The sequence below is a fragment of the Anolis carolinensis genome, chromosome 4 (genome assembly GCF_035594765.1).
Source record: "Anolis carolinensis isolate JA03-04 chromosome 4, rAnoCar3.1.pri, whole genome shotgun sequence".
Lineage (NCBI taxonomy): Eukaryota > Metazoa > Chordata > Lepidosauria > Squamata > Dactyloidae > Anolis > Anolis carolinensis.
This window is the reverse complement of record NC_085844.1, coordinates 252,038,956-252,064,938: the sequence shown is the minus strand read 5'-3', so window position 1 is coordinate 252,064,938 and position 25,983 is coordinate 252,038,956. Positions and strand designations below refer to the sequence as shown.

Here is a 25,983-nt window from a genome sequence, read left to right as displayed (position 1 = left end):
AGAATACCAGAATCTTCTCTGTAGCCCATTTATAATAGGGGCTCTCACATACCAGAGGATAATTGAGGTTTTATGGCTGGCCCGTTTTATGGCTGGCATCTGTTCTTTGTCAGCGCTTGGTCTGTGTCCGGAGATGTCAAAGATCGGAGATAATGACACATGGCCAGAATCACTGGGTTGTTGTGAGTTTTCCGGGCTGTATGGCCATGTTCCAGAAACATTCTCTCCTGGTGTTTCACCCGCTTCTATGAATGCTTCTGCAACATGGCCATAAAGTCTGAAAACTCACAACAACCCAAAACATACAGTCCACCATTCCATAGCTTTGAGTCATGGAGGTTAAAAGTGGTTTTGAACTACATTCATTCCACAGTGTAGACGCCTCCCATTGGGGCCGGAGTCCACTCACCAGATGAGCTCTCGGTTGCCCTGCTGAAGCTTGCCGTTCTGGTCCAGGTATTGCTCGATGACCAGGTTGCCATTGGTGTCGTGGGCAGAGTTGTAGTTGGTGACCACGCGGCAGGGGATGCCCAGGCAACGGAGCACTACGACGCCAAGAGAAAGAGAGAAAATATGGATTGAGAAGGTCCCTCCTGACCAGCCATGGGCAAACTTTGGCCCTCCAGGTGTTTTGGACTCCAACTCCCACAATTCCTAACAGCCGGTAGGCTGTTAGGAATTGTGGGAGTTGGAGTCCAAAACACCTGGAGGACCAAAGTTTGCCCATGGCTGGTATAGAATACGTTGCAAAAATTGCCTCTAGAAACAGATCTTGATTTGCTTTCCAAAGCCCACATTTATTTCTGTTGCAGGATTGTTTACCCAAAACTGTGCAAATACTCCCACACTGGGGAGAACACTCTGGCAGTGATTTATCTCAGAGATGTCAGGAGAAAATAACCGAAGGCTTACATCCCTCGAAATTAAAAGAGCCACAGCTGTGTCCGTCTGGATCAGCAAGCAATCGGATATGTCGGCACATTAGAGACGAACTAAGGGTGCATCCATATTGTATATTTAATGCAGTTGCCATGGGTCAATGCAATGGAATCCTAGGATGTCGGTATAACCTTGTGGATATTTCATTTGTGCCTATATATATATATATATATATATATATATATATATGTATTTTTCACTGTGCTGGAAATATGTTCGGTTGCGAAAAAAATTATGTGCAAAGATACAGGAGAGGATTGCCTATGCCAGGATTTGGAGACAAAGAGAGATACCGAAAAAAGAAGACTGGCTAAATAAAGTTCTATATATTATGAACATGGACAGACTGACCTATTGGCTGTCACCAAATCAGGGTCTGCCAAAGAGGGAAACTAATTGGGACCTAGTAAAAGACTATTTAAAACAGATGCAATTAGATCTCATATCTGTCCATTCCATAATAGTCCCATTGTTGTTTTATTGCCATTTTATACCGCACTTTATTGTCCAACTGTGAAATTTCCTTTTCCCATTTCGTATCATTCTGCATTTCGCCTGGGATCTACGAATTAGTCTCCTGTTTTTAACACTGTATCCTGCTTGTTGATTTTAATGATTGTTTTTATTGATGTTGGTGTTTTTTACTGGGATAATTGTTTTATTGCTTTGTTACTGTTATTTGTTTGTTTTATCAGGCCAGGCCCCATGTAAGCCGCCCCGAGTCCCTTCGGGGAGATGGGGCGGGGTATAAAAATAAAGTTATTATTATTATTATTATTTGCTGAAGTTACTCAAGCCGAAGGAATGAAGGACTCGAAGGGGGAGCAGTATTATCATAGTAGGACATTAAGTTGAAATTTATTTTATTTATTTTATTTATTTACAGTATTTATATTCTGCCCTTCTCACCCCGAAGGGGACTCAGGGCGGATTACAATGAACACATATATGGCAAACATTCAATGCCAACTGACAAACAACATACATTAGACAGACTCAGAGGCATTTTTAACATTTTTCCAGTTTCACGATTCCGGCCACAGGGGGAGCTGTTGCTTCACCGTCCAGTAGTGGCTGTACTTCCTCATTCCTTTCCTCGTGTTTTGCTGGCAGTTTTATGGTGTTGTAAATTAGCCTCCCGCATAAAGCGTCCCTAAATTTCCCTAATTTTGGGGCTGTATAGGTCAACAGCAAGCCGGGGCTATTAATGGTCGGAGGCTTAACCCGACCTGGGCTTCGAACTCATGACCTCTCGGTCAGTAGTGATTTCTAGCAGCTGGTTACTAGCCAGCTGCGCCACAGCCCGGCCCCATGAACTCAAGAACCAGCAAAAGCAAGATGGAAGTCAACAATTTGTATTATTATTACTAGCTGTGCCCAGCCACGCGTTGCTGTGGCTTATGAGAATGCTTTTTTGGCAAGGTGGAATAGCAATGAATAGCCTTGCAGCCTCAAAAGCCTGAACCCTGGCTGTCCCCTGGCGCCATTGTGACCAAAGGGGTTGCTAGGAGACAAAGTGGGCGGGGCCTAAAGGGGGCAGGGCCTACCCTTCTGACCAGCAACCAGGGTTGAAAATGACTCTTCCTTGTTCTCTAATTTGGACTTTCTTTTCCAGGTTTTTTTGTTTGAAAGACATAGATTGGATGATATATATATATATGTTTGTAGGACTGGGTAAACAACAAAACCACTGAACCAAATCACACCAAATTTGGCCACAAAAGACATAGTCATCCAATCTATGTCTTTCAAACAAAAAAACCTGGAAAAGAAAGTCCAAATTAGAGAACGAGGAAGAGTCATTTTCATATATAAGAGTCATATATAGATATACTTCTTTTTCCCTATCCTCTCCTTTCCCTACTTTTCTATATAAATCAATGTTCCCCCCACTTTAGATGTTCCAAAAACTTTACCTTATATCTTTTTATATCTCTATTTCTGGTTTTCTTGTTTGGTCATCTTTTATAAAACTTCAATTAAAAAAAGATACAGAAGAGAAGTTTTGTATAATTGCAGGGAAAAACTACATCTCAGATGTTTTGCACAGGAATCTGCATGGATTTATTTATTTGCACAGGTTGCAGGAAATCTCAGCCCTCGGCAGAGCCCCAGAGCGGAACAAATCCAGAAAATAAAGAGAGCCGAAAGCAATGATGTCAGGGTTGAGTTGGAGGTCTGGCAGGAGCCAAGCGGAAAGAGATTTTGCAGAGCCCTAATGGCACACTTAGCCATTTTCCTTCTTGTCGTGACCTGCCTTCAAGTTCACTCTGGGTGCATCTACACTGCTGAATGGATGCAGTTTGACACCTCTTTAGTCACCATGGTTCAATGCTGTGGAATCCCAGGAACTGCAATTTTATGTGGTTCCTCACCTGTGCAAGCCACGGCTGCAAAGACCCAACATTGCCCATAACGGACAGGTTGGCACCCAAACTTCTGCCACCTCTGAAGGATGTCCACGCTACCACTCCAGGCCATGGGACTCACGCCGTCGTCGTACTTGTTGTCCCATCGTCCAAAGAGGATGCCTTGGTCGTCATTGCAATTCACCTGCAGACCAAGAAAGCAGAGCAGAACAGACTCATGGAGTTAGCAGAGCTTGGGTGGACTTTGCAGTGCTAAACAAAGGTGCATCTACATTGTATAAATAATGCTTAAGGAGCTGGGTGTTGTACGCCAGGACAGGTGTTATACGCTCTGCCTTTAACCACCACACTCCAGTCCAAGTTAAAACAGCAAAGCAGTTTATTGACATTTATGTAAAAAGCAGATTAGTAAAAATAGTAGAAATGGCAAAGCCTAAAATAAATATAATAATAATAACAACAACAACAACAACAACAACAACAACTTTATTTTTATACCCAGACTCTATCTCCCCAAAGGGACTCAGGGTGGCTAATGTGGGGCCAAGCCCGGATAGTTTCAATAAAATGAAATAAAAATACATACTTAATACATTTCATCAGAAGATAAAAATACATTGAAATAAAAACACAATTATACACAATAACATAGTAAAAAAAAAAGTGACAATAGCATGGTTAAAATGTAAAGCAAGTCCATAAAATTCAAGATACAAGAGATGTTTCAGAATCCAAGACAACCAGACATCCAGCATAGACTACAAAAAGACAGCATAAAAATCCAATATAGAAATCCAGGAAGAATCATTTAAAATTGAAAGGCATGAGATATGAACTTAGAAATCCCTTAGCAGGCCTAGCTAAGACGTGACCATGGGTGTTGCTATTCAAACTCCAGTGTTGACCAAACTGGATAAAAAAAGCCCTCTGGTCCTTCTAATAGAGACAGAAAATCATGCTGTCTCCCCTGAGAAACTGATAAGGACAAGCATTTTTACCTTCTCAAACTCTGCTGGGCAGCTCTGTGTTCACAAAAGGTAAGTCTCCTATCCATCGACTCATTAGTCTGTCCACCTGGAATTTTCTCCTCTGAACTCATCTCATCCTCTGACCTTGCTTCTCCAGTTAACAGCTTGTCTACAACATCCATCTCTCTGGAATGTGGCCTTCACTAGCCACTGGAGACAGAGATGGCTCCATTTCAGGACTAAGAGTCCCTCGCTGAATCACAGGCCCAGAATCCCCATGATCTACTTCTTCAGTGCCATCAGGTGCAGACACAATCAAAGGTTGGACTACAACACTGGGGATGTTTAGCCTAGAGAAGAGAAGGCTAAGAGGGACATAATGTCCATATTTAAATATTGGAGGGGATGTCACATTCAGGAGGAGGCAATGGGACATCCCTTCTGCTGCTCCAGAGACTGTGACACAATGGAGAAATTGAGTTGAATGCCAATAAAAGAGATTCCACCTAAACCTTAGGAAGACCTTCCTTATGGTAAGAGACATTCAATTGTGGAATCCACTGCTGGTGTGGATTCTGGTGGAATCTCCTTCTCTGGAGGTTGTTGTCGCATCTAAGAATAGTTCACCTTGCTATAGACACCCAGTCACACACAGGAGAAAGTCTTTTGTAGTTTTATTGAGCAAAAGCAGATATAAATCAAAGCAGGCAGTAATAAGGTTTTCAAGATTGCAGTAAAAGCGTCAATAGAAATCCAATAGTTCATAAGCCATAAGAATCCACAAGTCCATAAGCCAAAAAGTAGACAATAGATCCCAAAGAACAAAGGTCCAAAGGTTTCAAAGATCCAGGAGCAGGAAACTTCTCTTAGGCATGAAGCAGGAACATCCACTCAGATGAAGCAAGAATTTGCTTTGACAAAAATCTATCTCAAAACACACACTTTTAAAAGCACCCCAAAAATGCATTTCTCTTTCCTGCGGAGGCCTCTCTCTTCCCCGTCAATCTTACACTCCTATGAGGCTGAACTCCCTTCCATAACAACCGGTCCGCCCTAGATAATGATGGCGCCCCTTCAAGGTCCTCGTTATCTTGCACCTGAACCGGGGCTGAAGACACCGGGGCTTGAAGACATCTCTTGCTCATTAATTCCCATGGGAATGTCATCCTGGCTGTTACCTGGGTCAACAGTTCATGCTGCTCAAGCTGTATTTCTCGAGCCTCTGAATCAGCCTGTATCATTCCCATTCCCATGCCATCCTCCTGAAATTCATCCTCCATCCCATCATCTGGCTCTTGTATCTGAAACCCAGAATCCCCTTCTTCATCCTCACTCTGGCTATGCTGTGGCTGAGTCACAACAGTTGTGAAACAGAGGCTTCATGACCATCTGTCAGGAGGGCTTGAATGGGTATTGCCACATGTCAGAATGGGGTTGGACTGGGTGACCTTTTGGGATCTCTTCCAAATTCAGTGGAATGTAGATATCCTATGATTCCATGAGTCTCCATGTCTTGAAGTTTTTAGACAGAGGCTGGATGGTCAAATGCTGGGAGGGCTTGGATTGTGTCTTCCTGCCTTGCAGAAGGAGGTGGGACTGGATGGTCTCTGGGGAACCCTTCCAACTGCAATGGATTTTGCACCTCCTTAAAAGTTCAGACTGAAATGCAATGGCCACAGCTATGATCCCATGACTTTTGGTCCACTTACTCACCATGGCGCTGATCACTCGGCTGACGTAGACGGGGTTGTTGCGGCGGGAGCAGTCCTTGTCCTGGTTGCGGAGGAATTTGGGGTTGGTGTCCAGCAGTTGGAGGCAGATGTCCACAATCCCTTCTTCAAACTGGGAGAAGATGGAAAAGAGGATGAGAAAACACCTTTGTATGGTCCTTGCTCTCCAAAAGCCACAAAAGAACTGATGGAAAGTAACCCTTCATACATCCATGGAGTGTGCATCTCTGTGTCATTCTACACTGTAGAATGAATACAGTTTGGCTCCACTTTAACTGCCATGGCTCAATGTTATGGAATCATGGGAGTTGTATCTTTACAATACATTTATAGCTGCCCAGAGCATCCTTTTCCAAGAATGAACACCAAGAAAATAAGAGAAAACTGGGGTTTTCAAGATATGCATTGAAGTGGCACTGGGCAACAGGATGGGAAAACAACAACAACAACAACAACAACAACAACAACAACAACTTTATTGTGTTTATTTATACCCAGCTTTTTCTCTCCACAAGGAGACTGGGATGGGAAGCAACTTTCCTCAGCATTTTATTGAAAACCGATGCAAGCTTTGTATGGGAATTGCAGTCCAAATCAAAGAAAGTTTTCCAAACTGTACTTTGAACAGGAAATGGCCAATAGCAACTTCTTCCAAGTGTTGGGAGACTCAGAGATAGATAGATAAGTGAAATGTTCTGAAATTTAGTGGGTTCACAGTTGTCAATGCGTTCTACCATTGTAGCAAGTTTCACCCCAATAGCTTTAAAAATGAGGGAGAAAGGAGCCCCTGAATCATACTAATCATGTGCAATTACTATAATGTAATAGTAACAAAATTTCATTACTCTCATTATAGCAACTAACTTTTCACTAACTATACTTTAGAAACACTTTAGAAACAAAATGCCAGCGCCCACCAATTTTATAATGACATGAACCAGTTTTAATGGATCGCACATCCCTGATGATAGACAGACAGACAGATAGATAGATAGATAGATAGATAGATAGATAGATAGATAGATAGAAGACAAAATGAGAGAAAGAGTAAATGATGGATGGATGGAGGGACAGATAGAAGGATAGATAGATGATAGATAGATTGAGATAGATAGATAGATAGATAGATAGAAAGATAGATGATAGATAGAGGGATAGACATATAAGAGACAAAGATGAGAGAGAGAGAGAGTAAATGATGGATGGATGAATGGATGGATGGATGGATGGATGGATGGATGGATGGATGGATGGATGGATGGATGGATAGATAGATAGAGGGATAGATAGATAGATAGATAGATAGATAGATAGATAGATAGATAGATAGATAAGAGACAAAGATGAGAGAGAGATAGTAAATGATGGATGGATGGATGGATAGATAGAGGGATAGATAGAAGGATAGAGGGATAGATAGATAGATAGATAGATAGATAGATAGATAGATGATAGATAAATTGAGATAGATAGATAGATAGATAGATAGATGATAGATAGATAGATGATAGATAGATAGATGATATACCTATCATCTATCATCTATTTCCCCTCTCACTGTCATTTACTCTCTCTCTCATTTTCTTTGTCTCTTATTTATCTGTCGCTCTGTCTGTCTATCTATCTATCTATCTATCTATCTATCTATCTATCTATCTATCCATCCATCCATCCATCATCTACTGTCTCTCTCATCTTCTTTGTCTCTTATCTATCTATCTATCCCTCTATTTATCCATCCATCCATCCATCCATCCATCCATCATTTCCCCCCCCCTCTCTCTCTCTCTCTCTCTCTCTCTCTCATCTTTGTCTCTTATCTATCTATCCCTCTATCTATCCATCCATCCATCCAACCATCTATCCATCCATCATTTACTATCTCTCTCTCATCTTTGTCTCTTCTCTGTCTGTCTGTCTATCTATCTAGCATCTATCCCTCTATCCTTCTATCTATCTATCTATCTATCTATCTATCTATCTATCTATCTATCCAGTTTGGGCCCCAGAGAAAAAGTAGTGTTAGAATTACACTATTTCTACAGAGTCTATGCAGCTCGGTTACAAGCACACTCATTTTGCTTTCCCTGCCATGGCACTGTCCTACAAAATAATATAATGATGATGTCACTATATAGGGAGGAGCTGAGATGGGCAGCATTGATTCCTTTTTCCACCATTACCTTTTTGGGATTGAGGAGGTATAGCAAACATGCAAAGATATTCATAATCGCAAGTATACAAATCCTGTGCTTCTGCTAGTGTCTTTGTAACCTTAGCAAGCTCCCTCTTTCAACATTTTCAATTGCTTCTCAGAAGCTCCTGCTGTGCTGTCAGGCTTTTGTTTTGCCTATCAAAAAGCTAGCAAAGAGAGCCATATAAGAGAGCTAAAGCTTCATTTCCTACCTCCCTCCTGTTCTCAATTCTGCAATGTAGATAGATAGATAGATAGATGATAGATAGATAGATGATAGATAGATAGATAGATAGATAGATAGATAGATAGATAGATAGGGGGATAGATAGAAGGATAGAGGGATAGATGATAGATAGATAGACAGACAGACAGAGAAGAGACAAAGATGAGAGAGAGATAGTAAATGATGGATGGATAGATGGTTGGATGGATGGATGGATAGATAGAGGGATAGACAGATAAGAGACAAAGATGAGAGAGAGAGAGAGAGAGTAAATGATGGATGGATGGATAGATAGATGATAGATAGATAGATAGATAGATAGATAGATAGATAGATAGGGGGATAGATAGAAGGATAGAGGGATAGATGATAGATAGATAGACAGACAGACAGAGAAGAGACAAAGATGAGAGAGAGATAGTAAATGATGGATGGATAGATGGTTGGATGGATGGATGGATAGATAGAGGGATAGATAGATAAGAGACAAAGATGAGAGAGAGAGAGAGAGAGAGAGAGAGAGAGAGGGGGGGGGAAATGATGGATGGATGGATGGATGGATGGATAAATAGAGGGATAGATAGATAGATAAGAGACAAAGAAGATGAGAGAGACAGTAGATGATGGATGGATGGATAGATAGATAAATAGATAGATAGATAGATAGATAGATAGACAGAGCGACAGATAAATAAGAGACAAAGAAAATGAGAGAGAGAGTAAATGACAGTGAGAGGGGAAATAGATGATAGATGATAGGTAGATACTAGATAGATAGATAGATAGATAGATAGATAGATAGATAGATAGATAGATTAGATAGAGGGATAGACAGAGACAAAGAAGATGGGGAAGAGAGTAGATGATGGATAGATGGCTATTTTCAAGGTGATGTTGTCATCCCAAGATTCCTCCCTACAAAGGAGACAAGCCAACAGACTTGGTGCCAAGATGTTATCACACTTGCTTGCCACAGTTTCCAAACCCCTTTCTGGTGTTCCTGCTGTTTTGCCTCTACAGCAGAAACCTACGAGGCGGTTCTCTTATCTGAGAGCCCAGAAGTGGGTCCATCCCTGTTTGTGCCGCAGAGATTAGAAACACTCAGCAGGAAAGCCTGGGAGCCCCATTGAGCCACACTCCCCAGTTTGGGCCCCAGAGAAAAAGTAGTGTTAGAATTACACTATTTCTACAGAGTCTATGCAGCTCGGTTACAAGCACACTCATTTTGCTTTCCCTGCCATGGCACTGTCCTACAAAATAATGGGATTTGTAGTTTTGGGGTAAGGTTTACATTTCCCTACCGCAGCTCAGGAATGTATTTATACATCCGTAGCAGTTTGCTCCTGGTTTAACTGTTACGGGTGAGTAAAACTCACCTGCCCGAAGTTCCAAGGGATGGAATAGATGAAGTCCTTGGATCCTTGGTAGATGTGTCCATGTTGGGTCAGGACATACTCGACGCAGGCCTCTTCGCTCTCCATGTAGACAGTGTCATCTGGGCAAAGAGGAAAAAGACACGGAGGGAAGAGCATGAGGGAAAATGGACAGAGAGTCTCACCATGTGCAGGAAGGGGGTCATAGATAGGGATCAGGGCTGAAGCATTTTATAGTTTTGCATGTGGAACCCAACATTCATTGTGGCACTCAACCCTATTGTGGGCATGGAAGAAGAAGTTGAGGGAAAAACACAAGAAGAAAGAGGAAAAAATAAAAATAAAAAGGAAGGGCCGGGCTGTGGCGCAGCAGGCTAGTAACCAGCTGCAATAAATCACTACTGACCGAGAGGTCATGAGTTCAAAGTCCGGGTCAGGTTAAGCCCCCAACCATTAAATAGCCCGGCTTACTGTTGACCTATGCAGCCCCGAAAGACAGTTGCATCTGTCAATTAGGGAAATTTAGGTACGCTTTATGCGGGAGGCTAATTTAACTAATTTACAACATCATAAAACTGCCAGCAAAACACGAGGAAAGGAATGAGGAAGTACAGCCACTAGTGGACAGTGAAGCAACAGCTCCCCCTGTGGCCGGAATCGTGAAGCTGGGGGGAAAAATGTTAAATGCCTCTGTGTCTGTCTATATATGTTGTTTGTCTGTTAGCATAGAATGTTTGCCATCTATGTGTTCATTGTAATCCGCCCTGAGTCCCCTTCGGGGTGAGAAGGGCGGAATATAAATATTGTAAATAAATAAATAAATAAGAGGAAAGGAAGAAGAAGAATAGAATCATAGACTCTTAGAGTTGGAAGAGACCTCGTGGGCCATCCAGTCCAACCCCTTTTGAAGGGACCATAAGCCAGAAAGGAGTAAACTATTGCCTATGTAGCTTTGCCTGTGCATATGCCCCTCGCTTCCTGTGAGCTGGTGCCTTTCTCCAGGAAGTTCCAAAGGGAGAAAAAAGATCAGATTAAACAAGTTAGTTCATTGGTATCATTTGTGCCAAGTGGGTATGGAAGGTGAGGAAGACCCTCAGGCATTGGCCAAATTTTAGATAAGCCAGAGGTATATAATCTTTGTTTGCTATGCACATGTTGTGACAGCCATTTGCATGGTACGGACCCACTAAAGTGGGTGCCTATGGCTGTTTTGCCTTATCATCAGCTGTGATAACAATAAAAGGCTTGTTTTGTTGCTCTCCTGGAATTCTCTCCTTTACTTTCCCTCCAGGCTAGTCTTTTACACTTTCTGCCAAGAAATGGGAAAATCACATTCAAAGCACCTCCGACAGATGGCCATCCAGCCTCTGTTGAAAAGCCTCTAAAGAAGGAGCCTCCACCTCATTCCAGGTGGAATCTCCTTTCCTGGAGTTTGAAGCCATTCTTCCATTGCGTCCAGGGCAGCAGAAAGGAAGCTTGCTCCCTCCTCCCTAGGACTTCCCCTCACATATTTGTACATGGCTATCATGTCTCCTCTCAGCCTTCTCTTCTGCAGGCTAAACATGCCCAGCTCCTTAAGCCGCTCCTCATAGGGCTTGTTCTCCAGACCTTTGATCATTTTAGTCGCCCTCCTCTGGACGCTTTCCAGCTTGTCAACATCTCCCTTCAACTGAGGAGTCCAGAATTGGACACAGTGTGATTCCAGGTAAAGTGGTCTGACCAAGGCAGAATAGAATAAGGGGGAGCAGGACTTCCCTGGATCTAAGCACTAAGCTCCTATTGATGCAGGCCAAAATCACATTGGCTTTTTTCGCTCCTGCATCCCATTCCTGGCTCATGTTCCTCTTCCTCCCCACGAGAACTCCAAGATCTTTTTTCACACGTCCTGCTGTGGAGCCAGACATCGTCCTCCATTCTGTCTCTTTGCATTTCCCTTTTTCTGCCTAAGTGGAGGGTCTTGCATTTGTCCCTGTTGAGCTTCATTTTGTTAGTTTTGGCCAATCATCTCTCGTTTTGAATTTTGGGAAGGATTGAAAAACGAGGAGGATGAAAATTAAGAAAAAAGGAGGAAGAAGGTAGGAGGAGGAGGAGGAGGAAGAAGAAAAAGTCACTGGAATTAAAAAAGTATTAAAAAACTCAAAAATCAGAACAGTAAGAAGCAACACTCTGAAAACAGAGGAGTTTCCAGACATGGGAACCAGGGGCAGCTAACAAAGGATGCCCCCAGGCAGGAAGAAGCTAGTAGATAAAGCTATTCAATGCTAATTAAGGTGATTAACTACAACATTCACACTGGCCTCCAACTGACAAAGAGTTCTTCTCTCACCCTGGACTTTCCACAGATATATATAAACCTTCCTTGCTTAGTTTCTCCATACCTCACAACCTCTGCGGATGCCTGCCATAGATGTGGACGAAACGTCAGGAGAGAATACTTCTAGAACATGGCCATACAGCCCAGAAAACATACAACAACCCTGTGATCCCGGCCATGAAAGCCTTCGACAACTCACTGGAAACTGCTCATATTTCCAGCAAGGGAACTTTGCTTCCAAGTGCTGTGTGACTTTTGATATGTCATTTCAAAATTTTTCTCCTGGCCCTTAAATAACTCCATCAAACTTTGGACCAAAAATGTGTTGTCGAAATCAGCCATAGCAGAGCACTTGATGAACCAGCCTGGACACAGTATATTATTTGAGAACACAGAAACGCTGGACCACTATGTCAGTTATCATGTCAGACTGCACAGAGAAGCCATTGAAATCCACAAACATGTGGACAACTTCAACAGAAAGGAGGAAACCATGAAAATGAACAAAATCTGGCTACCAGTATTTAAAAAAACCCTCAAAAATCAGAACAGTAAATAAGAAGCAACATTCTGAGGGCAGAGGAGCCCCAAGGATGGCTAATGACTCTGAACAAAGGATGCCCCCCCAGGCAAGAGACAAACCTTTCCAATGCTAATTAGGGTGATTAATTGCAACATTAATGTTGGCTTCCAACTGACAAAGGACTCTTGTCACACCCTGGACTCTACACAGATATATATTTACCTTCCTTGCCTAGTTTATCCATGCCTCACAACTTCTGAGGATGCCTGCCACAGATGTGGGTGAAACGTCAGGAGAGAATACTTCTGGAACATGGCCAGATAGCCCGGAAGACATACAACAACCTTTTGGACCAAAACCCAGAGCACATTCACCTAACCCTTCCTTCCCATCTCCATTCTCAGTGTTTTTTCTTTTGACATTTGGGCTTCTGTGGGTATCTTTTGCAATATTCAAGGATCGTCAAAGGGTCAGAGAGCCACAAGTTCAGCAAAACCACAAATATACGGCTGTCATGAACATTTTTTTCCTCATCAGCTGAAACCAGAAACATCTTTCGCCCCCATCTCTCTCCATTCCCCATCTACCCACACTTTCATTCTTGCATCCCTTGGTTCTGTTTTATTTTAGGATACAAATCCCCCGAGGTACATTGCATTCTTCCTAAAGGATGACAGGAGGAAAAATGGACCATTTTTGCAAGCCAGTTTGCTGAGAAGGAATGCAACTTCCTCCCGACAAACTGCAGTGCAAACGTTTGTCCGAATTTCCCATGGCAAAAAATGAGTCATGTCCTGATAAAATTGTGAAGACAGGCATCCAGACGGGTTACGCTCTGTGTCTCGATGGACCTTGTGAACGACTCTTGCAAGAATGTGATGCCTTTTCGACAAGGAGAGGATGGAGTGGGACAGATTTCATATCTCTTCTCCCCTTTGCATCCAAAGAAGTGAGTTGCAGACCATTTCATAGTCCTTCCCCTTCTTGCAACCAAAGAAGTTCAATGTATTTCAACAGTGAGACATGTAAAATATTACACTGCGGCAGTAAAAATGAAATGCAGAGTTATAGGCTGGGTGAGATTTGTCTTGAAAACAGTTCATTTCATTGCATGTGACTTCATCACATGCAATAAAACCAGCGTTTCTACACACTTAAGAAACTGCAAGTAAGAGTGCCCTTCACGCAATATAAGCTTCAAATGTGGGGTAGACGTATCTCACTATTTTTAAAGTGTAGTTTTTCCTAAGGTGGTTGGCAAGCGACTTATTCCTCTATTCCCTTTGTAGAGATGTGTAAAATGCCTAATTTGACATGTGATAAGAATTCTCCGTAGCCTGTTTGTAAATATAATGATGATGTCACTATATAGGGAGGAGCTGAGATGGGCAGCATTGATTCCTTTTTCCACCATTACCTTTTTGGGATTGAGGAGGTATAGCAAACATGCAAAGATATTCATAATCGCAAGTATACGAATCCTGTGCTTCTGCTAGTGTCTTTGTAACCTTAGCAAGCTCCCTCTTTCAACATTTTCAATTGCTTCTCAGAAGCTCCTGCTGTGCTGTCAGGCTTTTGTTTTGCCTATCAAAAAGCTAGCAAAGAGAGCCATATAAGAGAGCTAAAGCTTCATTTCCTACCTCCCTCCTGTTCTCAATTCTGCAATGTAAGAATAAACTAAAGGTAAATGTTTTCCCCTTGACATTAAGTCTAGTAATGTGCAACTCTAGGGCTCGGTGCTCATCTCCATTTTTAAGCTGAAGAACCGGCGTTGTCCATAGACACCTCCAAAGTCATGTGGTCGGCCTATCAATCTACTCACATTTTGGATGTTTTCAAACTGCTAGGTTGGCAGAAGCTGAGGCTAACAATGGGAGCTCATCCCGCTCCCCTGATTCGAACCACCAACCTTTTGGTGACAAGTTCAACAGCTCAGCGGTTTAACCCGTGGTACCCTTGGAGTCTCATCCAACTCTAGGATTCTAAGATTCTATAAAGTGGGTTGCAACCCATTTCATTTCTCTTCTTCTTTCTTTGTGTTTGCATCCAAAGAGGTGGGTTGCAAACCACTAAGCACCTGCTAAAAGAAATCTACTGGCCTTAAAGGTCCCATAGACCTCATTCTTGTTTTGCTATAACAGACGCAAAGTCTTTGAGAATGAGATGGTTCATATTTTAGCTGACGAATGCATTCAATTCCCTTTATTTTCCTTATTGGGTCTTACCCATGTTATCTTCTATGTTATGGAGCCGCGATGGTGCAATAGGTTAAACCCTTATGCTGGCTGAACTACCGACCTAAAGGTTGGGTTGCTGACCTGAAGGTTGCTGGTTTGAATCTGCGAGATGGGGTGAGCTTCCATCTGTCAGCTCTAGCTTGTGGGGACATGAGGGAAGTCTCCCAGCTAACACATCCAGGTGTCCCCTGGGAAACATCTCTGTAGATGACCAATTCTCTCACACCTATCAGCTGTTAGGAATTGTGGGAGTTGAAGTACAAAACTGTCAGAGTAATGTACGCAGCGCAGCAGCAGTTGGATGGAGTCAGAGGAACGCAGCATGAAGAGACATCAGAGACGATGGTAAAACTATATACAAGTTTTACTGAAAGCAGTAATCAAGACAAACAGACTTGCAGACAAACACAGGACTCTCACTCTAGGCAAACAGAACTCAACTCAGAACTGAACTGAACTGATGCAATCAGCAATGCATACACACTTGTGTCTGGATACTCCCTAGCTCCAGCCACACATCAAGGTCATCACAGCTTCTCAGTAATTAACTCTTTACAGACTACTCTGGATGATACAATCAGTATGCAATACAGGCAAGACACAAATTGCATTTAAACACTATCAATACACAAATCCCACATTAACAATTCCCCCTCTTTAAATGTAATTTTGTCTTCTTAAATATATACATCGCCTAAACACATATGAATCAACTTATTGTACATTCAATTGTTTTCTTAATTCTACATGTTTGGGGATTGGCAAAGGCTTTGTCAGAATATCTGCCACATTGGACTCGGTAGGACAATATTGTAACTTCACCATATTGTCATCAATCATTTGCTTTACTACATGATATCTAACCCCTATATACTTGGTTCTGTTTTTTAGATTTTCAGTTTCTGTCATGGCCTAGAGGGAGGGCCCAAGTTTGCCCATGCTTGTTTTAAACCCAGAAGAGACTGAATGACCGTCCCAGAAATTTAGAACTGGCACCAGATGCAAAGAAGGATGTGATTGACACATCCCATTGGGCAGCTGACCCCTCTGAAGGAGACTTACCTGGGGACCAGGGATTGAAGAGCAGGACGAACTCTCCCAGGTCGAAGCTGGATCCTTGGCCTTCTGTGGAGACGTCTACGGTCAGGCGGTAGCGGCCGATGCGGGCATCCGGAGGAGGGAAGACGAAGAGGGTCAGGGAGGACCCATCCTGGCCTTCCACAGCAGAGCTCCAGACGGTCTCTTCCAGGGAGCAAGAGAGGGGGAAGGAGGACTTGGTCCCAGATGTCTCAATGGGGCAAGGACCTGCAGGACAAAGGAGAAGCATAGAATCATAGAATCATAGAGTTGGACGAGACCTCATGGACCATCTAGTCCAACCCCTTTCTGCCAAGAAGCAGGACAATCACATTCAAAGCACCCCCTACAGATGACCATCCATCCTTTGTTTAAAAGCCTCCAAAGAAGGAGTCTCCACCACACTCCAGGGCAGAGAATTCCACAGCTCTATCTCACAGTCAGGAAGTTCTTGGAATCTACTTTCCTGTAGTTTGAAGCCGTTGTTCCGCGTCCTAGTTTCCAGGGCAGCAGAAAGCAAGCTTACTCCTTCCTCCCTATGACTTCCCCTCCCCACACATCATGTTGGATTATGGTTATATGTGTATGAAATGTAAATCAAGTGTTTTCTGTTGTTAGGCAAGAGTGTGTGTTTCAGTAATGAAACAGTTAACAGCAGGGTTGTTGTATGTCTTTCGGGCTGTTAACAGTTAACAGCAGGCTAGTTTTGACTGACAGCCTGCTATGACCTGTCAGGCATGATTTCCGCCTTTGGAGGTCGGAACTTCCTTCGGACTGAGCAATGTGTTTTTTTCTTATCTCTGAGTGAGTTGAGCTGGTGCTTGCCGAGGCAAGAGGCTGTAAATAGAAGAATGCCAGCTCAGAGCGATGGCTTTTCCTATGCTTTGTAAATATGTTTGTAGATATTAAAATAAATGTTTGGACTTCAGACTACAGATGTGTTTGAGTCTGACATTGAACAGAGGAATTGGTGTGGCAGACGATTGCAACCAATTCATCAGGGTGCTGAAGCAGATGATTGATAGAGTTTGAAGAAACCCACCCAGCACGCACCCTAACCTCCCCACGCCGTCACATCATATCTCCTCTCAGCTTTCTCTTCTGCAAGTTAAACATGCCCAGCTCTTTAAGCCACTCCTCATAGGGCTTGTTCTCCAGACCCTTGATCCTTTGAGTCACCCTCCTCTGGACACCTTCTAGCTTAGAGTCAACATCTCCCTTCAATTGCAGTGCCCAGAATTGAATACAGTGTGAATCCAGGTAAAGTGGTCTGACCAAGGCAGAATAGAGGAGGAGCTTGACTTTCCTGGATCTAGACACTAGGCTCCTCTTGATGCAGGCCAAAATCCCATTGGTTTTTTTTAGCCACTGCGTGACATTCTTGCCTCATGTTCCCCTTCTTCTGCATGATAACCCCAAGATCCTTTTCACACTGTCAAGCCAGGCATCATTCCCCATTCTGTCTCTTTGCATTTCATTTTTTCTGCCTAAGTGGAGTATCTTATATGTGTCCCTGTTGAACTTCATTGTGTGAGTTTTAGCCAATCATCCCTCTAATCTGTTAAGATCGTTTTGGATTCTGCTCCTGTCTTCTGGAGCATTGGCTCTCCCAATTTGGTCCCATCTGCCAACTGGATGAAGATGCCTCCTAACCTTCATCTAAGTCATTAATAAAGATATTGAACAGAACAGAGCCCACTTGTCAGGAGGAAGAGAAAAGAGGCAGAAAAAGAGGTGAAAAAGAGGAAGGTGGAGGCAAAGGAAAAGGAGGAATTTTGTTTTCACAGCGTTTTTTCTTTTTTTTCCTTTCTTTATTCATTGCCTTGTGGACTGAAAGGTGATCAAGAAATACTTTCAATAAATGTAGGTAAATTGCCTGAAGCAGAGCCAGACAGGGAGGTTTGTCAAAGCGTTGCTTTGTCCCTCGTAGCAAGGCTAAAGCGCCAAAAGGAAAAGCAAACTTCGCCACGTCAATAAATAAAATGTGCCGTGGGCTCATCTCAAGGGACCACCGTTCAAACATGGGAGAGCGCTGGCAAGCATTTCGGCATGTTCTGCTGATTTACCCCTTTTCTAAGAAATAAGAATTGTATACACATTGCCTTCTAAGGCAGTTTGCTTTTAGCTTTTCTTCCTTGTAAGTACATTGGATAGAAAAACTAGACAGCAATATAGTGTTAACCTACACTGTTGAATCTGGTGCAGTTTGATACCACTTTAAACACCATGACTTAAAAGATTCTGATCAGAGGCGAAGTGAGAAGAAGGAATTCCTTATGCATCCTTGGAAGTTAAACCTAACATTTCCCCGGCTCGTTCTTAATGCAACTGAATTAAATTCCACCCCTAATCATTCCTTTCCCAGCAATTGGTCAATTCTCAGCTGAGTTCTTCCCCAGTCAGCCTGCCCAGTTTGCTATATAGGAAACAAGGCGGCATATTTGACGAAAGGAGAGAAATAACACGATGTCCAGGGCTGTGTTGGACTCCACTCCCGTCCAGCAGCTGCATGACAACATCCCAGAAGGTCTCCAAGTTCTGAAGCTGCCTTGGAGGAACACCAAAAGTTTGTCCTCAAAAGCAAAACAATAATAATAATCACCTGATCCTTTGCAACAGCATCAAAGAACAATATAGAAATTTGCACCATTTATTTGGAGTTTAGTCTGGATACTAGATCTCTAAGACTTCCCATTTTATTGTGTTTCATCTCTAGACAAGAGGCAGAAATTCAGTGGCCAAAGACAAGAAGAAAAGCCACCTCTTTGCTTGAAGAAGAACTGCTTGCAATCATTGTTTAGTTTCAATTAATTTGTTGGTGCGTCTTCCTGAGAATCATAGAATTGTAGACTTGGAAGGGAACCCTAGGACAGTGTTTTTCAATCTGGAAGTCAGGATCCCTGAGGGGGGTTTCAGAGGAGTCGCCAAAGACCATCAAAAACATATATTTCTGATGGTCTTAGGAACCCAAATCCCTTCAGGTTTTTTTTGTGTTGGTCTTGGGTATTCTGTGTGGGAAGTTTGGTCCAATTCTATCGTCAGTGCGGTTCAAAGGGCTCTTTGATTGTAAATCCCAGCAACTACAACTCCCAAATGTCAAGGTCTATTTTCCCCAAACTTCACCAGTGTTCACATTTGGGCATATTGAGTCTCCATGCCAAGTTTGGTCCAGATCCATCATTGTTTGAATCCACAGGGCTCTCTGGATGTAGGTGAACTACAACTCCCAAACCCAAGGCCAATGCTCACCAAACCCTTCCAGTATTTTCTCTGGGTCATGGGAGGTCTGTGTGCCAAGTTTGGTTCAGTTCCATCGTTAGTGGAGTTCAGAATGCTCTTTGATTGTAGGTGAACTATAAATCCTAAAACTCCCAAATGACAAAAACATCCCCCCAACCCCACCAGTATTCAAATTTGAGCATATCGGGTATTTGTGCCAAATTTGTGCCAGTGAATGCAAATACATTCTGTACATCAGATATTTACATTATGATTCATAACAGTAGCAAAATGACAGTTCTGAAGCCGCAACAAAAATAATTGTATGGTTGGGAATCATCACAACATGAGGAACTGGATTAAGGGGTTGTGTGATTAGGAAGGCTGAGAACCACTGACCTAGGGCCATCCAGTCCTACCCTCTTCTGCTAGACAGGATGACACCATCCAAGCATTCCTGATAGATGGCCATGCAGTGTCTGCCCAGAATCTCTGTTGACTTTGGGTGCATCTACACCATAGAATTAGTGCTGCATGATACCACTTCAAATACTATATCTTTATGTTAGGGAGTCATGGGAGTTGTAGTTTGACATGGCCTTCAGCCTTCTTCTCTGCCAAAGAGGGCTGATACCTCACCAAACAATTCGCAGGCTTTAACAGCAGTGAGCCATGCCAGTTAAAGTGATATCAAACAGCACTAATTCTACATTGTAGATGTACTCATGTTAAAGGCAAAGGTTTCCCCTGACGTTAAGTCCAGTCATGTCTGACTCTGGGGGTTGGTGCTCATCTCCATTTCTAAGCCGAAGAGCCGGCGTTGTCCGTAGACACCTCCAAGGTCATGTGGCCACTGGCATGACGGCATGGAGCGCAGTTACCTTCCTGCCGGAGTGGTACCTATTGATCTACTCACATTGGCATGTTTTCGAACTGCTAGGTTGGCAGGAGCTGGGGCTAACAGCGGGCACTCATTCCGCTCCCGGGATTTGAACCTGGGACCTTTCAGTCTCCAGCTCAGTGCTTTAACGCACTTCGCCACCGGGGCTCATTATTGTGGTGCCAGAACTCACCCTGCACCATATCCTGCATTCATGTTCTGGCTAGAAGTGAATGCTCTTCTTTAAATCTCCCTTCATCCCACCTCCCTAAACAAAAGGACATTTACCTGGATCTAGTAACAGCCTCTTTAGCAAATATTTCTGTCTTAATTCCCAAACACGAATATAAACCCTGTGTTTGTGTGTTGGAAGGGCATGCAATGAGATGCATTAATGCTTCATGGTTTCAGCAGGCACTGTTTGGCAACCTGAGCCTTTATTTACGCCCCACCTGGATGAGGAGGCGGATGCTCCATTTAGCTCTCCAAATGAACAGCCTCCTGTGTCTCGAAGCCGGCCAAGCCTCCGGTGCCAGGAAGTCTGGGGTAGGCCTGGGCTTGGATGCGGACCCTCCCCAAACCTGGCCACACAAAGAGGAGGCTTGTCAAGAAGCAGCCGGGGCGGGGAGGGGATGGGTTGGGGACAAACACCCACCCGAAGAAAAGCAAAGCTCCCTTCTGTCCCTCCGCCCTGGAATATGTTTGCAAGCAGCCGTTTGTCCGAAGGAGGCAAAGGCCTCCGCAGTCTAATTTGGGGCCCAAGTGGGAAGAGCCATGATTCCGTCCCCAGGAGATGACTTCTGGCATTGACCAAAGGGCTATCTATGTGTGTGTGTTTGTGTTCCTTATGCCTCCGCAATGTGTTCCAACAAAAAGTATGCTTAGCTTGGGCAAAACAAGGCTCACAGGGCACATGAGTCATGTTTACTAGACATGGGCCCGGTATTTGTATCACCCGTCTGATTCATGTTTCTGTTTCGTACTATCATTCGGATGGCACAGAATGGGAAGGATCCCAGAACTAAAATAAACTCGATCCAAAAGGCAGGTGGGAGCGGGTACCAGCTCCAAGCCTGCTTTTCGGATCGACTGCCACGCGCATAGGCCAAAAGTGCCAAGCCCTGCAAGACCCTGCACCCAACCACCGAGTAAGCTGCGCTCCTTGGACCTACAGGCCTGGGCCTGCCAGGGCATGCAGCTGAGCGCCCGAGTAAGGAGCTTTACTTTCTTAGTCTTCTTAGGCGATCCCTCGTAGTTCAAGGATGATGGTCCTCTGTCTTCGCTATCTTGGGGGTGTGTCCGTAGATGGCTGAAGAGACCTATTCTTGATCTGCATGTTCTCCCGCAGTGAGGACATCGGTTTCCAGGTGGAAGGTGGTCTTGGTTACGGTTGGCTTGACGGGCCTTCCTCTTGGCACGGTTCTCCCTTAAGCCCTCCATTTGTGCCTCTTCGAACTCCGCAGCACTGCTGGTCACAGCTGACCTCCAGTTAGAGCGCTCAAGGGCCAGGGCTTCCCAGTTCTCAGTGTTTTTAAGTTTTTAAGGTTGGCTTTGAGCCCATCTTTACATCTCTTTTTCTGTCCACCAACATTACGTTTCCCGTTCTTGAGTTTGGAGTAGAGCAACTGCTTTGGGAGATGGTGATCTTTGGGCATTCGGACAACGTGGCCAGTCCAGCGGAGTTGATGGCATAGGAGCATCGCTTCAATGCTGGTGGTCTTTGCTTCCTCAAGCACGCTGACATTTGTCCGCCTGTCTTCCCAAGAGATTTTCAGGATTTTTCTGAGGCAATGCTGATGCTTTCCTGACCACTGAGTAAGGAGAGTTTCTTACTCAGTGGTTGGGTACCTTTGAAATATGTAAACATTAGTCTTGTGCATTCAGGGTAAACCTTAATCCGTTTCATGTCTTGGCTTTCGGTGGGACCATTTTTCATGTGGAATCTGATGCTCTCACTGTGGAAGAACATGCAGGTCAAGAATAGGGCTCCACAGTCACCTACATACCCACCGCCAAGACACTTCACTTGGAAGGCCATCATACTGTGACAATGAGGGGTCGCCCAAGTAAGTATGGTCCTCTTGCTTTGTTTATAGAGGGAAAGGTGTGGAAGTTAGGAGATATTATACTATAATACAAGTCATATATTGGAAAATTACACTATATAATATGCTTGTGCAATCTGCGTAAACCTTGACCCATTTCGTGTCCCCGCTTTTGGTGGCAGCCTTGATCCGCTTTTTGGGAGCCTCCTGAAATCAAGAGGACAGATATCTGTTTTCACTCTGGAGAACTGAAAGATCAATTTTCTATTGGCCCATTATGAGGCAGGGGGCTCCCCAGGCTCCCCTTCCCATCATAGGCATTTAAGCTGTTTCTACTCTAGAGGAGAGGTGCTCAGCTGCAGGCATGAGCATGCTTTAAGAAGGCTTCTCTTAACTGTTTCTCTACTCTAGATGAGAGTTGCTCAGCTGCAGGCAGGCATGTGCTTTAAGAAGGCTTCTCTTAACTGTTTCTCTACTCTAGAGGAGAGGTGCTCAGCTGCAGGCAGGCACATGCTTTAAGAAGGCTTCTCTTAACTGTTTCTCTACTCTAGAGGAGAGGTGCTCAGCTGCAGGCAGGCACGTGCTTTAAGGAGGCTTTTCTTAACTGTTACTCTACTCTAGAGGAGATGTGCTCAGCTGCAGGCAGGCATGTGCTTTAAGAAGGCTTCTCTTAACTGTTTCTCTAGAGGAGAGGTGCTCAGCTGCAGACAGGCATGTGCTTTAAGAAGGCTTCTCTTAACTGTTTCTCTAGAGGAGATGTGCTCAGCTGCAGGCAGGCATGTGCTTTAAGAAGGCTTCTCTTAACTGTTTCTCTAGAGGAGAGGTGCTCAGCTGCAGACAGGCATGTGCTTTAAGAAGGCTTCTCTTAACTGTTTCTCTAGAGGAGAGGTGCTCAGCTGCAGACAGGCATGTGCTTTAAGAAGGCTTCTCTTAACTGTTTCTCTAGAGGAGATGTGCTCAGCTGCAGGCAGGCATGTGCTTTAAGAAGGCTTCTCTTAACTGTTTCTCTAGAGGAGAGGTGCTCAGCTGCAGACAGGCATGTGCTTTAAGAAGGCTTCTCTTAACTGTTTCTCTAGAGGAGAGGTGCTCAGCTGCAGACAGGCATGTGCTTTAAGAAGGCTTCTCTTAACTGTTTCTCTAGAGGAGAGGTGCTCAGCTGCAGGCAGGCATGTGCTTTAAGAAGGCTTCTCTTAACTGTTTCTCTAGAGAAGAGGTGCTCAGCTGCAGACAGGCATGTGCTTTAAGAAGGCTTCTCTTAACTGTTTCTCTACTCTAGAGGAGAGGTGCTCAGCTGCAGGCAGGAGCATGCTTTAAGAAGGCTTCTCTGAACTGTTTCTCTAGAGGAGAGGTGCTCAGCTGCAGACAGGCATGTGCTTTAAGAAGGCTTCTCTTAACTGTTTCTCTAGAGGAGAGGTGCTCAGCTGCAGACAGGCATGTGCTTTAAGAAGGCTTCTCTTAACTGTTTCTCTAGAGGAGAGGTGCTCAGCTGCAGACAGGCATGTGCTTTAAGAAGGCTTCTCTTAACTGTTTCTCTAGAGGAGAGGTGCTCAGCTGCAGGCAGGCATGTGCTTTAAGAAGGCTTCTCTTAACTGTTTCTCTAGAGGAGAGGTGCTCAGCTACAGACAGGCATGTGCTTTAAGAAGGCTTCTCTTAACTGTTTCTCTACTCTAGAGGAGAGGTGCTCAGCTGCAGGCAGGCACGTGCTTTAAGGAGGCTTTTCTTAACTGTTACTCTACTCTAGAGGAGATGTGCTCAGCTGCAGACAGGCATGTGCTTTAAGAAGGCTTCTCTTAACTGTTTCTCTAGAGGAGAGGTGCTCAGCTGCAGACAGGCATGTGCTTTAAGAAGGCTTCTCTTAACTGTTTCTCTAGAGGAGAGGTGCTCAGCTGCAGACAGGCATGTGCTTTAAGAAGGCTTCTCTTAACTGTTTCTCTAGAGGAGAGGTGCTCAGCTGCAGGCAGGCATGTGCTTTAAGAAGGCTTCTCTTAACTGTTTCTCTAGAGAAGAGGTGCTCAGCTGCAGACAGGCATGTGCTTTAAGAAGGCTTCTCTTAACTGTTTCTCTAGAGGAGAGGTGCTCAGCTGAAGGCAGGCATGTGCTTTAAGAAGGCTTCTCTTAACTGTTTCTCTAGAGGAGAGGTGCTCAGCTACAGACAGGCATGTGCTTTAAGAAGGCTTCTCTTAACTGTTTCTCTACTCTAGAGGAGAGGTGCTCAGCTGCAGGCAGGCACGTGCTTTAAGGAGGCTTTTCTTAACTGTTACTCTACTCTAGAGGAGATGTGCTCAGCTGCAGGCAGGCATGTGCTTTAAGAAGGCTTCTCTTAACTGTTTCTCTAGAGGAGAGGTGCTCAGCTGCAGACAGGCATGTGCTTTAAGAAGGCTTCTCTTAACTGTTTCTCTAGAGGAGAGGTGCTCAGCTGCAGACAGGCATGTGCTTTAAGAAGGCTTCTCTTAACTGTTTCTCTAGAGGAGAGGTGCTCAGCTGCAGACAGGCATGTGCTTTAAGAAGGCTTCTCTTAACTGTTTCTCTAGAGGAGAGGTGCTCAGCTGCAGGCAGGCATGTGCTTTAAGAAGGCTTCTCTTAACTGTTTCTCTAGAGAAGAGGTGCTCAGCTGCAGACAGGCATGTGCTTTAAGAAGGCTTCTCTTAACTGTTTCTCTACTCTAGAGGAGAGGTGCTCAGCTGCAGGCAGGAGCATGCTTTAAGAAGGCTTCTCTGAACTGTTTCTCTACTCTAGAGGAGAGGTGTTTGGCTGCAGGCAGGCATGTGGTTTCTGGTCTGCACGGTGCATGCCACACACACTCTTTCCAGGGCAAGAGGCAAGTTCTGTTTCTCACTCTAGAGGAGGTGCTCAGCTGCAGGCAGGCGCATATGCTTTCTAGACCTGCACACCACACACACACTCTTTCCAAGGCAAGGTTGCTCACAAAAAGCAGACAAGGAGCCAGGATATTGTGTTGAGCCAATTTTCGTACTGGGAGGGGGCTTCCCGTTATGTGCTTCCAGAGGTAACGAAAGTAATGAAAGAACGGATGTAACGAAAGAAATCTGATCCATGCACAACTCTACTGTGTAACACAATTTCTGTTCCTGGGTTATAAATGCCATTTCCTAATTGGTTTTAAACACATGGAAAAAGTTTCTTAAATTTTGCTTTCTGGGACATCCCACATTTTGCTGTAGTTTTTCAATGAATATCTCATGGCAGAACGGGGTTGGACTGGATGGCCTTTGGCGTCTCTTTCCATTATGTGATTCGAAGGAACAAACACAACCCCAGGAGTCCCCAGGGTTGTCAGAGGAGAAATACAAGGAGCGAGACCTTCCCTCTGCCTTCTGAGCTCATGCGTATTTTTGGTGCGAGTCTGCCGGGTGGGGAGCCAAACCCTGGCATGAACTTTGCATGTGTTTTGCCCAGACGTTGTTTTGCCCTTGGCATGAAAGAGGCTACTCTTCCCTCCGGCCCCCTGGACAGGGATGGGCAGGAGGGAAGACACTGTGACACTGCACTCCTCCCTGCTTTTATATCGCCCTTTCTTCCACAAGAAGGAAGCCAGACCTTTGTGGGTTTCAATGAAAAGAGCTTCTGGAAGGCCAAGGGTGAAAGGAAAGCTCTGTCTCACTCACAGCTGAGTTTGCTATACTCTAAACAAGGAGCTGTGGAAGTTTACCCGAGTAATTAGAATCATAGAACCCTAGAGCTGGAAGAGGCTCCCAAAGGTCATCCGTCATCGTTGTCTCACTCGTTCAGTCGTTTTCGACTCTTTGTGACATCCTGGACCAGTCCAGGCCAGAGCTCCCAGTTAGCCGTCGCCGCCCCCAGTTCCTTCAAGGTCAAGCCAGTCCCTTCAATGACACCGTCCATCCATCTCGCCCTTGGTCGGCCTCTC

General features: G+C 44.3%; 1 protein-coding gene and 1 long non-coding RNA gene across 2 annotated transcripts in view; one reads left to right on the top strand and one right to left on the bottom strand.

Annotated features, from left to right (window-relative positions):
* Positions 1-25,983, bottom strand: part of LOC100552886 (protein-glutamine gamma-glutamyltransferase 2) — an 89,097-nt gene that overhangs the window by 31,066 nt on the left and 32,048 nt on the right. The window contains exons 3-7 of the mRNA XM_062979753.1: positions 15,936-16,178; positions 9,803-9,921; positions 5,990-6,118; positions 3,315-3,492; positions 410-545 (exon numbers count right to left, since the gene is read on the bottom strand). Of these exons, the coding sequence (XP_062835823.1) occupies positions 410-545; positions 3,315-3,492; positions 5,990-6,118; positions 9,803-9,921; positions 15,936-16,178 (805 nt within the window). The remainder of the gene's footprint in view (positions 1-409; positions 546-3,314; positions 3,493-5,989; positions 6,119-9,802; positions 9,922-15,935; positions 16,179-25,983) is intronic.
* On the top strand, positions 13,348-16,883 carry LOC134298686 (uncharacterized). The gene is made up of 2 exons (XR_010005799.1): positions 13,348-13,585; positions 15,765-16,883. It is a non-coding gene; the product is annotated as an uncharacterized LOC134298686 (long non-coding RNA).